At 39.5% G+C, this 12,408-nt stretch overlaps 1 protein-coding gene across 1 annotated transcript in view; it reads right to left on the bottom strand.

Annotated features, from left to right (window-relative positions):
• The window catches only part of LOC140129013 (uncharacterized), a 132,870-nt gene that overhangs the window by 50,430 nt on the left and 70,032 nt on the right, over positions 1 to 12,408 (bottom strand). The window contains exons 7-9 of the mRNA XM_072150662.1: positions 7,141 to 7,211; positions 5,704 to 5,814; positions 100 to 197 (exon numbers count right to left, since the gene is read on the bottom strand). Coding sequence (XP_072006763.1) covers positions 100 to 197; positions 5,704 to 5,814; positions 7,141 to 7,211 — 280 coding nt within the window. The remainder of the gene's footprint in view (positions 1 to 99; positions 198 to 5,703; positions 5,815 to 7,140; positions 7,212 to 12,408) is intronic.

Here is a 12,408-nt window from a genome sequence, read left to right as displayed (position 1 = left end):
TAATTACACTTTTTAGTGATAAAGCAGTTTGCGCCCTGTTTAATTCCTTTGTCAGCAATGAGTTAAAATTCATGAGCGTCCGTGCTTTTGAATACTTACTCTAGTGCTGCTATTTTCTGCGCCAAGCTAGCCATCACAGCGAAGAGTCGCAGGTCTGTTAGGCCATCTGTTACATAATAGTCCACAATCTCTAGAATCTGGAAGAGAAGAGATGGGTAGAGCCGAGATGATGAAGGATTGAACGAGAGCAGATTGCTGCTGAGCTTGGATGGCGAGATAATGAGCTCTGATTGTTGCAAACACAAGCTACATTAGCATAGTAAACAAAACAAGCCGTAACATTAAATCATCTAAGTAGCGGCAATCATGAAAATAGATGACATGTGCGAGTCATGAGTAAGGCACCTGAGGCTAGAAGATCTAGATGGTGTCTTATATTATCATTACATGCCCATAAATTACTCTTATAAAACCCCCAATGCTTTCACTGGCTCAGTGCAGAGGCCAACTACATTTCAGTGATGTGGCATATTTTATATGTATCGCTGATGACAAGATATGGAAAGGCCAAATATAATTGTGCATACCCTAAAAAAAATCCAGTAAGAGGAGTGGTACTTCACCTACAAGCAATATTTAACTATAATAATGTTCTGTGTTCTGTTTAAAGATTTCATAAGCCTGTGTCCTATAGCATCCACCTAGTGCTACAGTCATTAATAATCTAACTATAGAATATCCGTGGTTGAGGAACTAAAATCTAAGGCCTCATTCACACACATGTATAGAGCCGTGATACGTTCGCATAATTTGTGGCTGGATCACGGGACCCATACAGGTCCTTGGCACCCAGTCATAGACAGTGTCGCACCGTGACCCAGCCGGGATTCCACGTGTATTATAAGACATGTCCTATCTAATGCCGTATTATGGCAACGGCTGCTGGCTTTCAATGCAACACCTGGTTGTAAGCTCTCCCAGGCTACGGCCTAGTGAGCATACGTCTGTGTGCATGATGCCAAATTGGGATTACAAATAATTAATTTAAATTAATTTAAATATGTAAATATTTATTAATGTCCATGTTATCCATTAAAGAGGAGTTGACATCATCCAATATTTCTATAAGGAAGGGACATAACTTGAGAGGGTGTTAACATTTAATAAGCTTTAGAGAGCTTACAAGGTGTCACTTTCATATATGAACAGATTTGTACTATAAAAAAATTATAGCACATATCCAAAAACAATCATGTTCATGAGGCCTTAAAATATAGGGAAAATGTTTCAGAATAATTTTTAAAATAAACATGTCCATGTCAGATTCTCTTTAGATTGTAAATGCAGGCAGTCCACGGGTTAAATACAAGATAGTTTCTACAGGTTTGTTCTTAAGTTGAATTTGTGTGCAAGTCGGAACCGTATATTTTATCATTGTAACCCCAGTCAAAATTTTTTTGCTCTCTGTAACAATTAGATTTTAAAAATGTTGGGTTGTCATAAGAACCAGGATGAACAATAAATCTTAATTGCAGACACCTTTGATAACAGTTACAGCTGATTATTGTAGCCTAAGGCTAAAGTACAGTAAATTGCCAACATCCAGAGGTCCGTTTGTAACTAGGGGTCGTCTGTAAGTCAGGTGTTCTTAAGTAGGGGACTGCCTGTATAAGTTTTTCATTACTTCCCTTTGTATAATGTAGAGTTGTTATCTCACGAAAACGAGCCCCCTCCTTATGCTTTATAAGGACCAACTAATCAGCCAATGCTCATTGCCTGACGGATCCTGCCGATCCATGTAATACACAGGTAGATTTTAATTGAGGATTTGAAATAATATGATACTTTATCCACTTATGTGTAATAATAAATGAAACATAAAAATAATTTACAATTAGGGCACTGTCAAGTATCTTGAACTTTATAATTGGGCAGGACTTTACATTTTGAGCAGTTGTGCTCTTACATGAAGATACATGACAAGCTTAAACATGCACCTAATAACAGAATATGAACAATGTTTTCAATCCCATAAGAAATAAGGGAGTTGCTTCCACTTGAGTCTTTTATGTTTACTTTTACTACTGTCAGAATTAAGCTGAAAAACCTAAAGACCTTACCTTAATCTCCCACCTCCTCACTTTCCCCACTATCCCAGCTTTCATTACAATCAATTGTTTTCTTGCATGAAAGTCTAGTAGGAACTTTCACGTCAACTTTGTTCAAGGCACTTTTAAAATACTAATAGAGAGTATTATGTTAAGTTTAATTATAGGGCCTTTCATATTCCTTGCTCTGAATGGATCCATTCTATGGAAAACCCTATGGTTGTGACCTACAAAGCTTTGTTTCGCAAACAAAACTCTTTTTTTCCTAGCCAATTGCCTTTGTGTTTCGAGTATTGAGAACAAACCCACAGAACTCTGGTTCCCCCTCTTCAGGCTTTCACAACAACAAAGTGTTCCTTAAAAACGCCATTATACTCAGGTGATGTCTATGTAGACAGATATGTGTACTCTACCCCGGGTACCTCGCTCTTTCTCTACCTTCTCTTTGAAAACTTTGTTTGACTTGTTTTTTTCATGTCCTAAACAAAACATGGAATGGTGAATAAAAGGGATGTTTATTGGAGGCACACGTACAAACCATATAAAATGCTGTGCTACCTTTGTGGTTTTACATTTCATAAGAAAAGAAACCACAGACAAAGCAAACACATAATAAAGCAAGTAATAATAGACTTCACTGATTCATTATTATGATTTTACAGGAAGGACATTGATGTGATAAGGTCAAAGCATATAGGGTAATACATTCCCTTTTAGACTGATTGAGGGATAGAATACAATAATGTTGACAGATGGACAAAATGGCTCTGATAAAATCAATGAAAGTATCCAACAATAGCTGGCACTACTGAATTGCTATTTTATAATAGGAATATGAACACTGGCCCATGAAACACAAAGTTGATCCAATGCTATAGTGCAAATACCTCCCAATTGGTTTTACTTATATCTTAACAAACTCAAGTTAAACCAACTTGTGGTAATATGATATCTGTTTGATGTCTGAATAGTATTCAGCCTTTGCCATTACAGGATAATTAAGAATTAAGATACCAGAAGGATTACTTTACATGCCCATTATAACATGCATTGGGTGCTCTTGGCTCTCTGCCACCATGTACCTAAGGGGAAGAGAGCAACAGAAAGTCTGCATGTGTGAAAGAGGCGGCAGTGCCTGATAAGCACTGAATATGACCCTGATGTGCCACATTGCAAGGGAAGAAAATAATATTACACTATATATTAATTCTGACATAATCATTTCTAGAACAGTCCTGACAAAACACCATGTTATCCAGAGTTCTGCATCTTAGATTCTCTTACAATATCCTATGTACAGTACAGGTAGTACCGATACATTATTTTAAACATGTGTCCTAATATTGTATCCTTGTAATAATGACAACTTTCCTCTATAAAATAACGTTAACAATAGCACCATCAAAATGTCTAGTATGTAAAAGGCTACAGTACATTTTAATACTACCGTTGGGTGTAGGCAATTGGAGAAGATTGTTCAGATCATCCATGAATATAGCTAGAGGCTCACAAGCCAATGTACAAAAGTTTTACTTCTCCTCACAGCTGTGGCCCATCAATAATAATTTCTTTATTGATATAGTGCTACACAGACTTTGCCAAATCAGTCCCTGTCCCCAATGGGGCTCACAATCTAATCAAGCTACGAGTATGTTTTTTGGAGTGTGTGAGGAAACCAGAGGACACCCACACAAACACGGAGAGAACAAACAAACTCTTTACAGATAGTGGACCTGGATAGGACTTGAACCCAGGACAGTCAATTTAGAGGCCAAGATATGTTACTCCTTCTTCCCCTAAAAAGACTTTTCTAAAGTGGCAACTTACATACATCAGCTTGGCTTTATGTGTAGTAGATACAAGAGTTCCCCTAGTTAATGACACCCAATTAAAGGGAACCTGTCACCAGGAGACCCATTTTTAGCACTCCCCCAGTCCCCACAGAGCATAGTACATACACTGCCAAAGTGTTTTTGTATGAAAAAATGGTTTTACAGAAAAAATATATGTTATATTGTACCTTTCATTAGCATCTGCTGTGTGACTAGGCAGTTGCCCAATAGGAGGGGCTGGAAAGGAGCAGTTCCCCCCCACCCTTGGGAAACATGTGACCTTTTCAAATATATGAATAACTACCCTCACTCGGGATTGGCTGTAGAGCAGCAGGGGGTGTCGCTAAACCAAGTGATGGGTGTTTTCATGTATTTGAAAAGGTCACATGGAGAAGCTGTTCCCCAAGGGTGGGGGGGGCTGCTCCTTTCCAGCCCCTCCCATTTGGCAACTGCCTAGTCACACAGCACATGCTAATGAAAGGTACAATATAACATATCTTTTTTTCTGTAAAACCAATTTTTAATACAAAAACACATTGGCAGCGTATGTACTACGCTCTGTGGGGACTGGGGAAGTGCTAAAAATGGGTCTCCTGGTGACAGGTTCCCTTTAAAGATGACCTCGGACCTCTATGCCCTCTGTGACCTCTGGTGAAGCTCTCTGGATTCTCTAGTTTTGTCCCAGGCTGCAATGATCAGCTGTACAGTGTCTGTAATGAAGTTTTATTGTTAATCCTTGTTCCCATGACAGCACAACAATTTCAAAAATCCAATTGTCCCTGGGACCAAAACAAATCTTGTCTGGAGTTTCAATTATAAAGTATACATGTTCTGACTTAAATAAAAAATCAATTTAAGAACAAACCTAAAGAACCTATGCTGTACATAACCTGGGGACTGCCCATAACTATAATTATTGTGGTAGGAATGAAGTAAAATTTATTGCAGGAGAATGCTGTTACCCTTATTGTGAGAGGGACCTCTTCCTCCTCCCTGTCCTATAAGCTTGATAACAACTGCGGCCACTGCAACTCCTATAGTTACCGTCATTGCGTCCATTGGGCTCCATCTTATACATCCTCCTACATTAATATCAACTGCATTTATACCACAGGAGAGGACCATGGAACTACTTTTGAATCCATAGAGAGAGTTAGACGTAGTCTTCTTCCTCATTTGGCTGAAAACATATTAAGTATACTTTTTATGAATCATCACTAATCCAGGTAGTAAATGGGTAAGTGATGTGAGTAAATTCCCAGAACACAGAATGGACCAGATAAACTCCTTCGTATGTTTTGTCATACAAATATCCAGCAAGGAGGGTCAGTTGACCAAAGCGTCAAGGGCTTCCATGACCTGGGATTTATTCACTAATTTATTTAACTATTAACTGCCTGGATTATTGTTAATTTTATACTTCACATGTTTGTATCCAAATTTAAGTGTACTGATAACTTATATAGTGTACGTGGTGCCTTTCCCAGGAACCAACAACAGCTATGTCTTGATGGACGTTAGTTAGTGTTTAAGAGAGCAGGAAAGGGCCTTTCATAAACAAAAAAGTGGGTAAAGAATATCTTCATATGCTAAAGCGTCCATGTTGCAAGTAGCTGGAGCTAGGGCTCATAGCATGATCACTAAAAACAAAACCATACTAATGTCCCAACACATTATATAGTAAGCACTTTGTAGTTTGGATGAGTAAATCACTCAAAACATTAGATATATTTTGATATCTTTAAAAAATATAATAATCTTACCCTGTATACATAAAACTCTTCAGCATCACTTAGGGCATTCCCTGGAACAATTTCTTTTAAGGCCATGAGGACTTGTAGACAATCCAAGTATCCATCCCCATCAACATCAACCTTGAATAAAAGTATAATCACATATAAATCCTTAAAATTATCACTAGTGCATGTGGTAGATGCATTCATTAAAGTGAACATCTTGCAATGAATTTGCTCCCTAAAATAGAATGCTCAGTTTCCATTCCCAGGCCTAGACAGGGGTTGGAGGGGTGCCATTTTTAAAAAAGGCCCATGTCCCAGTGGAGGGGGACATTTATGGCATATTCTTTGATTAATTCCAGGCATGTGACCAAATGGCTTAAAGGGAACCTGTCATCAGAAATGGGCCTAATAAACCACTAGCTAAAGGCTTTCAACTAAATGATATCGTTTTGTATAACGCAATCTGAAGAATTTTAAATGCAGCACTGGTTTCCGCTGAGATTCCACATTTGATGCTGTTTTATTTTAAGCTAAAACCAGAAGTGGGTTGAAAAATAGAGAGGGAATATAAAGGGTAAACGGTACTTCTTTTTTTTCCATCCACTCCTGGTCTTAGCACTAAAAATAGTACCCAAAAACCTGAACATGGAAATGCACCTGCAGTCTATTATTTGCAGCAGAAACAAAATCAGTCTAGAAGATCCACCAAGAATGGAAAATGGGATTTTATATATGTATATATAATGTTGAAAGAAAAAGTATTATTTATAGGTCAAAAAAGGTCACTGAAATGGTAACCAAGCAGTTGAAGAGACAAAGATTTGTATACTCTATGCGCCCTTCCTGTCAGTGCCATAATATGAAATATGGGTGACTTTGCAGTGTCTTTAAAACTATAGTCAATAATAAAACAGAGGTATTTATTGAGACAAATCCACAGAAAGCCATTCTGCAAGAGGAGAATTTGCTCTGAATGACAATTATCAATCCCTAAAGTTCACTGAAAAATTCCTACCTATTACGACTGCATAGTAAGTTTATTACCATAATTTAATTGTAGGTGGTTATTAAAGAGTGGTTGCGTCTCCCTTCCTGGTTCAGCAAATCTATTGTGTATTAAATTCAGACTAATGAAATTGCAGATTCCGAGAGTACAGTATTAGTCATCCCCACTCCTTTTAATTTGTTTAATGGCCTCTTCTTTTTTGTGTGTGTGTTCTAAATGGCTGTGCATCGCTCAGGCTCACGACATGTAAATAAAGAATGGATTGAGGAACAGTTCTACAAAAAGAATAAAGCGTGCCTCCATTCTAAAGTTACATTTGATGTTCAAGTAATTCATGGGACGTGTACCACAAGCAGCGGTGCTTATTATTTCTGCTTAACTGTCTACAGACATAGGAGGAGTGAAGGGGGAGGGGAGAGAAAAGGGAAAGAAAAGGAGACTGAATTTACACTTACCGCTTCAAAAGCCCTTTTATACTCAGCCAACTTCTCCTGGCTGAAGATGCAGTATTTTGCCAAAAAGTCGACTGAAAAAGAGGACAAAAAGTATGCAATAACCAATGAAGGAAGCCTTTTTTCACTTGGATTTTGTTTTACATAAAGACATCCTTTTGCATTACAGAGTTCATTATAAGGACAGCAATTCAGACTGTAATAGGGAATTACTGCCCCTTTTGGGCATAATTTTGATTTAGGTTTGTAAGGAAGCCTTTTCACCTGGCGGAGGGCACCAAGTCAATTCAGCTAAAAAGATGCTTAGCGTGTAAGACTCATAAAAAGCCTTCTGAGGTGCAGGGAAGCTGATTTTTTTCTTCTCCTTTCTTTCCTGCGGTGTTAATGAAAAATAAAATGTAAATCATCAGACTAAACACTGTTAATTTTAAGCTTCTAGGTGCTAATTTTTAGATTTTTTTCTTTTTGCGTTACAGAAAAATTTCTAAAAAAATTATTGCAAACAGAGAATTAATAAGTAATAAATTATTTCATAAGATGTATTCTTTTAAATATGTTCAAATAAAAAAACTCAATAAATATTCCATTCTTCCATACAATTACCAAAACATTGTAAAAGCAATCAAGATTTGAAAAGCATTGGTATTTACTTAATTTATGTCCAAAGCTATTTTAGTGGATTATCAAGAGTGAAAGGCAAGAAAACTACCCTATGCTTGCTTGCGAGGAGGTTATTCAATATTTACTCTACTTTAAGTACCTAAATTTAGTTAAATCAAATGTTAATTCAGAAGTATTCCATGAATCTCTTATATCTCCATCAATACCTTTGAGCAGAGTAAAACACTCCATGGATGGCACGAGCCTCACCACATATTAGCCACACAGCCTTGGCCAGCCTCGCAACAATTTACTCCAGCATTAGGTGATGTTACCAAACTTTCCTATCAGTTTGAAGGATGGGGAATCTGGTGGATGCCAGGGGTCCTGCTAACACTTGCCTCACCCAAGGGAATGTGGCAGGGTGGCAAATAATCTTAATTCATGTAAAACATTTTGAGAAACTGAAGGACAAACAGATACATCTTTTTCTACTCCCAAAAGGGGATCATACATGTTCCTTATTCAACGTGGCTGTTTATTGGATAAGAGGACGTTGATTTCTTGTTTATGGGGAGTCAAAAAGTAGGACTCCCACTCCTTATGATTTCTTCATATCTCTACAGCTGTATAAGATATTTCCAAGATGAAATGATGGGATGTTTGTAAAAGTGCAAATTCAACTTCATTCACCTTATGTACTTGAGACATTATATGCAAAGTTCAAATGAAGACAAAGTTCACAGCTTAAGAAATATTCAGATAATTTATGGAGCCCTGAAGGCTCCTGGACCAGTGTTCATTTGTACCAAGCAACTCTGGCTGGGATTTTAGATCTGTGACATGAGCATAGAAGACAATATATTGGTGCTTGGAATTTGTATTATTCTAGTATTTACTATTATTCTTTTTTTTTATGATCTGCGACACTGCATTATAAAATTGCTCACAGGTTTTTTTTGCTAAAAAATGCATAGTTCCAATTCCCAGAAAATGAACTTTGTAAGCCTACCTTGCACTCTGCCAGAAGGGGCTGTTTGTCCCAAGGTATGATAAAAAAAAGAGTCCCACTCCTTTTGTGTGTGGAAATGAAAATTGCACAAACACTCCAATCACATAAGTCCATAAGCAACACAAAGGCTGCAGTCAAAAGACTTCAATACAATTTTTTTCAGTTAATTCTTATTCCTTTATTAGTTTTCAAAAGATACATTTGACAAAATCTTTAAACAATCCATCAAATCTTCATCAGCTATTAGTCACATAGTCCACATGATATATCTTTAGCAGATAACATCACCTTAGTAGAAGAGAGCCACGTGTGCCCACGCCCATTGCATTTTGGGGGATCCTCCCCCTTTGTCAAGCATGCCCACAGCCTGCATTCTTATCTCTAAATACCCACCTTACAAGTGATGTAATGTCACCTTAACCCTTCATTTATTCTAGCAATACACCATCTATAGAATTCACTTGTAGTCCAAAATGAATGCAAGTTATAACAATAAGGTAAGACGATTAGAGATGAGCGAGCACTAAAATGCTCGGGTACTCGTTATTCGAGACGAACTTTTCCCGATGCTCGAGTGCTCGTCTCGAATAACGAGCCCCATTGAAGTCAATGGGAGACTCGAGCATTTTTCAAGGGGACCAAGGATCTGCACAGGGAAGCTTGGCCAAGCACCTGGGAACCTCAGAAAAGGATGGAAACACCACGGAAAAGGACAGGAAACAGCAGGGGCAGCATGCATGGATGCCTCTGTGGCTGCTTAATCGCACCATTATGCCAAAATTATGGGCAACAGCATGGCCATGACAGAGTGACCGAATGAGGCTAGATAGCATCTAAAACATCCAATAATTGACCCTGACACTATAGGGGACTATGCAGAGGCAGCGGCAGCAGCGGCAGGCTAGAGAGTGTCTTGGCAACATACCCCAAATGGACTCAGGCTTAAAACCAATGGGTGGCAGAGAGGAACCAAAGGAGGTGAGCAAGAAGCGCTCAAATAATATCGGTAAATGATAAAAGTTTGCCAGTATATTTTGCGGATTACACAGCAGGGTGGCGACAAAGTTAACAAGTTTGATGAGGAAGCCATGAAAACAACCCAAAAATCTGCCTGACACAGCTCGTTTGATAAGGGGACCGTGTATGGAGGCAGTGAACTAGTAGTAGATTAAAGGTGCTGCAGTTAAAACTATGTTAGTTGGATCTTGGGATGGAGCTGGCGCTCCGCTGCCAGGCGAGCTTTCGCCAATCCCAGCCCCTGTCTCTAGGCTACTCCCCAAACAGCACTTCTAAGAACCTTTTGTATAAGATCAAGTGTAGTAGCATTCTTATAAGTTTGGGTTCTGGCGGGTGAGGGGAATGTAAACAGATGCGCAAGAAGCGCTGAAATAATATTGGTAAATGATAAAAGTTTACCAGTATATTTTGTGGATTACACAGCAGGGTGGCGACAAAGTTAACAAGTTTGATGAGGAAGCCATGAAAACAACCCAAAATTCTGCCTGACACAGCTCGTTTGATAAGGGGACCATGTATGGAGGCAGTGAACTAGTAGTAGATTAAAGGTGCTGCAGTTAAAACTATGTTAGTTGGATCTTGGGATGGAGCTGGCGCTCCGCTGCCAGGCGAGCTTTCGCCAATCCAAGCCCCTGTCTCTAGGCTACTCCCCAAACAGCACTTCTAAGAACCTTTTGTATAAGATCAAGTGTAGTAGCGTTCTTATAAGTTTGGGTTCTGGCGGGTGAGGGGAATGTAAACAGATGCGCAAGAAGCGCTGAAATAATATTGGTAAATGATAAAAGTTTGCCAGTATATTTTGTGGATTACACAGCAGGGTGGCGACAAAGTTAACAAGTTTGATGAGGAAGCCATGAAAACAACCCAAAATTCTGCCTGACACAGCTCGTTTGATAAGGGGACCATGTATGGAGGCAGTGAACTAGTAGTAGATTAAAGGTGCTGCAGTTAAAACTATGTTAGTTGGATCTTGGGATGGAGCTGGCGCTCCGCTGCCAGGCGAGCTTTCGCCAATCCAAGCCCCTGTTTCTAGGCTACTCCCCAAACAGCACTTCTAAGAACCTTTTGTATAAGATCAAGTGTAGTAGCGTTCTTATAAGTTTGGGTTCTGGCGGGTGAGGGGAATGTAAACAGATGCGCAAGAAGCGCTGAAATAATATTGGTAAATGATAAAAGTTTGCCAGTATATTTTGTGGATTACACAGCAGGGTGGCGACAAAGTTAACAAGTTTGATGAGGAAGCCATGAAAACAACCCAAAATTCTGCCTGACACAGCTCGTTTGATAAGGGGACCATGTATGGAGGCAGTGAACTAGTAGTAGATTAAAGGTGCTGCAGTTAAAACTATGTTAGTTGGATCTTGGGATGGAGCTGGCGCTCCGCTGCCAGGCGAGCTTTCGCCAATCCAAGCCCCTGTTTCTAGGCTACTCCCCAAACAGCACTTCTAAGAACCTTTTGTATAAGAGCAAGTGTAGTAGCGTTCTTATAAGTTTGGGTTCTGGCGGGTGAGGGGAATGTAAACAGATGCGCAAGAAGCGCTGAAATAATATTGGTAAATGATAAAAGTTTGCCAGTATATTTTGTGGATTACACAGCAGGGTGGCGACAAAGTTAACAAGTTTGATGAGGAAGCCATGAAAACAACCCAAAATTCTGCCTGACACAGCTCGTTTGATAAGGGGACCATGTATGGAGGCAGTGAACTAGTAGTAGATTAAAGGTGCTGCAGTTAAAACTATGTTAGTTGGATCTTGGGATGGAGCTGGCGCTCCGCTGCCAGGCGAGCTTTCGCCAATCCCAGCCCCTGTCTCTAGGCTACTCCCCAAACAGCACTTCTAAGAACCTTTTGTATAAGATCAAGTGTAGTAGCATTCTTATAAGTTTAGGATATGGCGGGTGAGGGGAATGTAAACAGATGCGCAAGAAGCGCTGAAATAATATTGGTAAATGATAAAAGTTTGCCAGTATATTTTGTGGATTACACAGCAGGGTGGCGACAAAGTTAACAAGTTTGATGTGGAAGCCATGAAAACAACCCAAAATTCTGCCTGACACAGCTCGTTTGATAAGGGGACCATGTATGGAGGCAGTGAACTAGTAGTAGATTAAAGGTGCTGCAGTTAAAACTATGTTAGTTGGATCTTGGGATGGAGCTGGCGCTCCGCTGCCAGGCGAGCTTTCGCCAATCCAAGCCCCTGTCTCTAGGCTACTCCCCAAACAGCACTTCTAAGAACCTTTTGTATAAGATCAAGTGTAGTAGCATTCTTATAAGTTTGGGTTCTGGCGGGTGAGGGGAATGTAAACAGATGCGCAAGAAGCGCTGAAATAATATTGGTAAATGATAAAAGTTTGCCAGTATATTTTGTGGATTACACAGCAGGGTGGCGACAAAGTTAACATGGAAGCCATGAAAACAATCCAAAATTCTCCCTGACACAGCTCCTTTGATAAGGGGACCATGTATGGAGGCAGCTATATGGACTACTTTTGGAGGCAGCTATGGCGATGACGTGTGGAGGTAGCAATGGAGACAATGTGTGAAGGCAGCTAAAAAGACGACGTGTGGAGGCTGCTATGGCTGTATGTGGCACTCCCAAAAATTGTTTAAAACAGAGGACAGGGTAGTTGGCCCTCCAGAAAA

The sequence above is a fragment of the Engystomops pustulosus genome, chromosome 4 (assembly GCF_040894005.1).
Source record: "Engystomops pustulosus chromosome 4, aEngPut4.maternal, whole genome shotgun sequence".
Taxonomy (NCBI): Eukaryota; Metazoa; Chordata; class Amphibia; order Anura; family Leptodactylidae; genus Engystomops; species Engystomops pustulosus.
The sequence above is the reverse complement of the archived record's forward strand: the minus strand, read 5'-3'. Positions and strand labels throughout refer to the sequence as shown.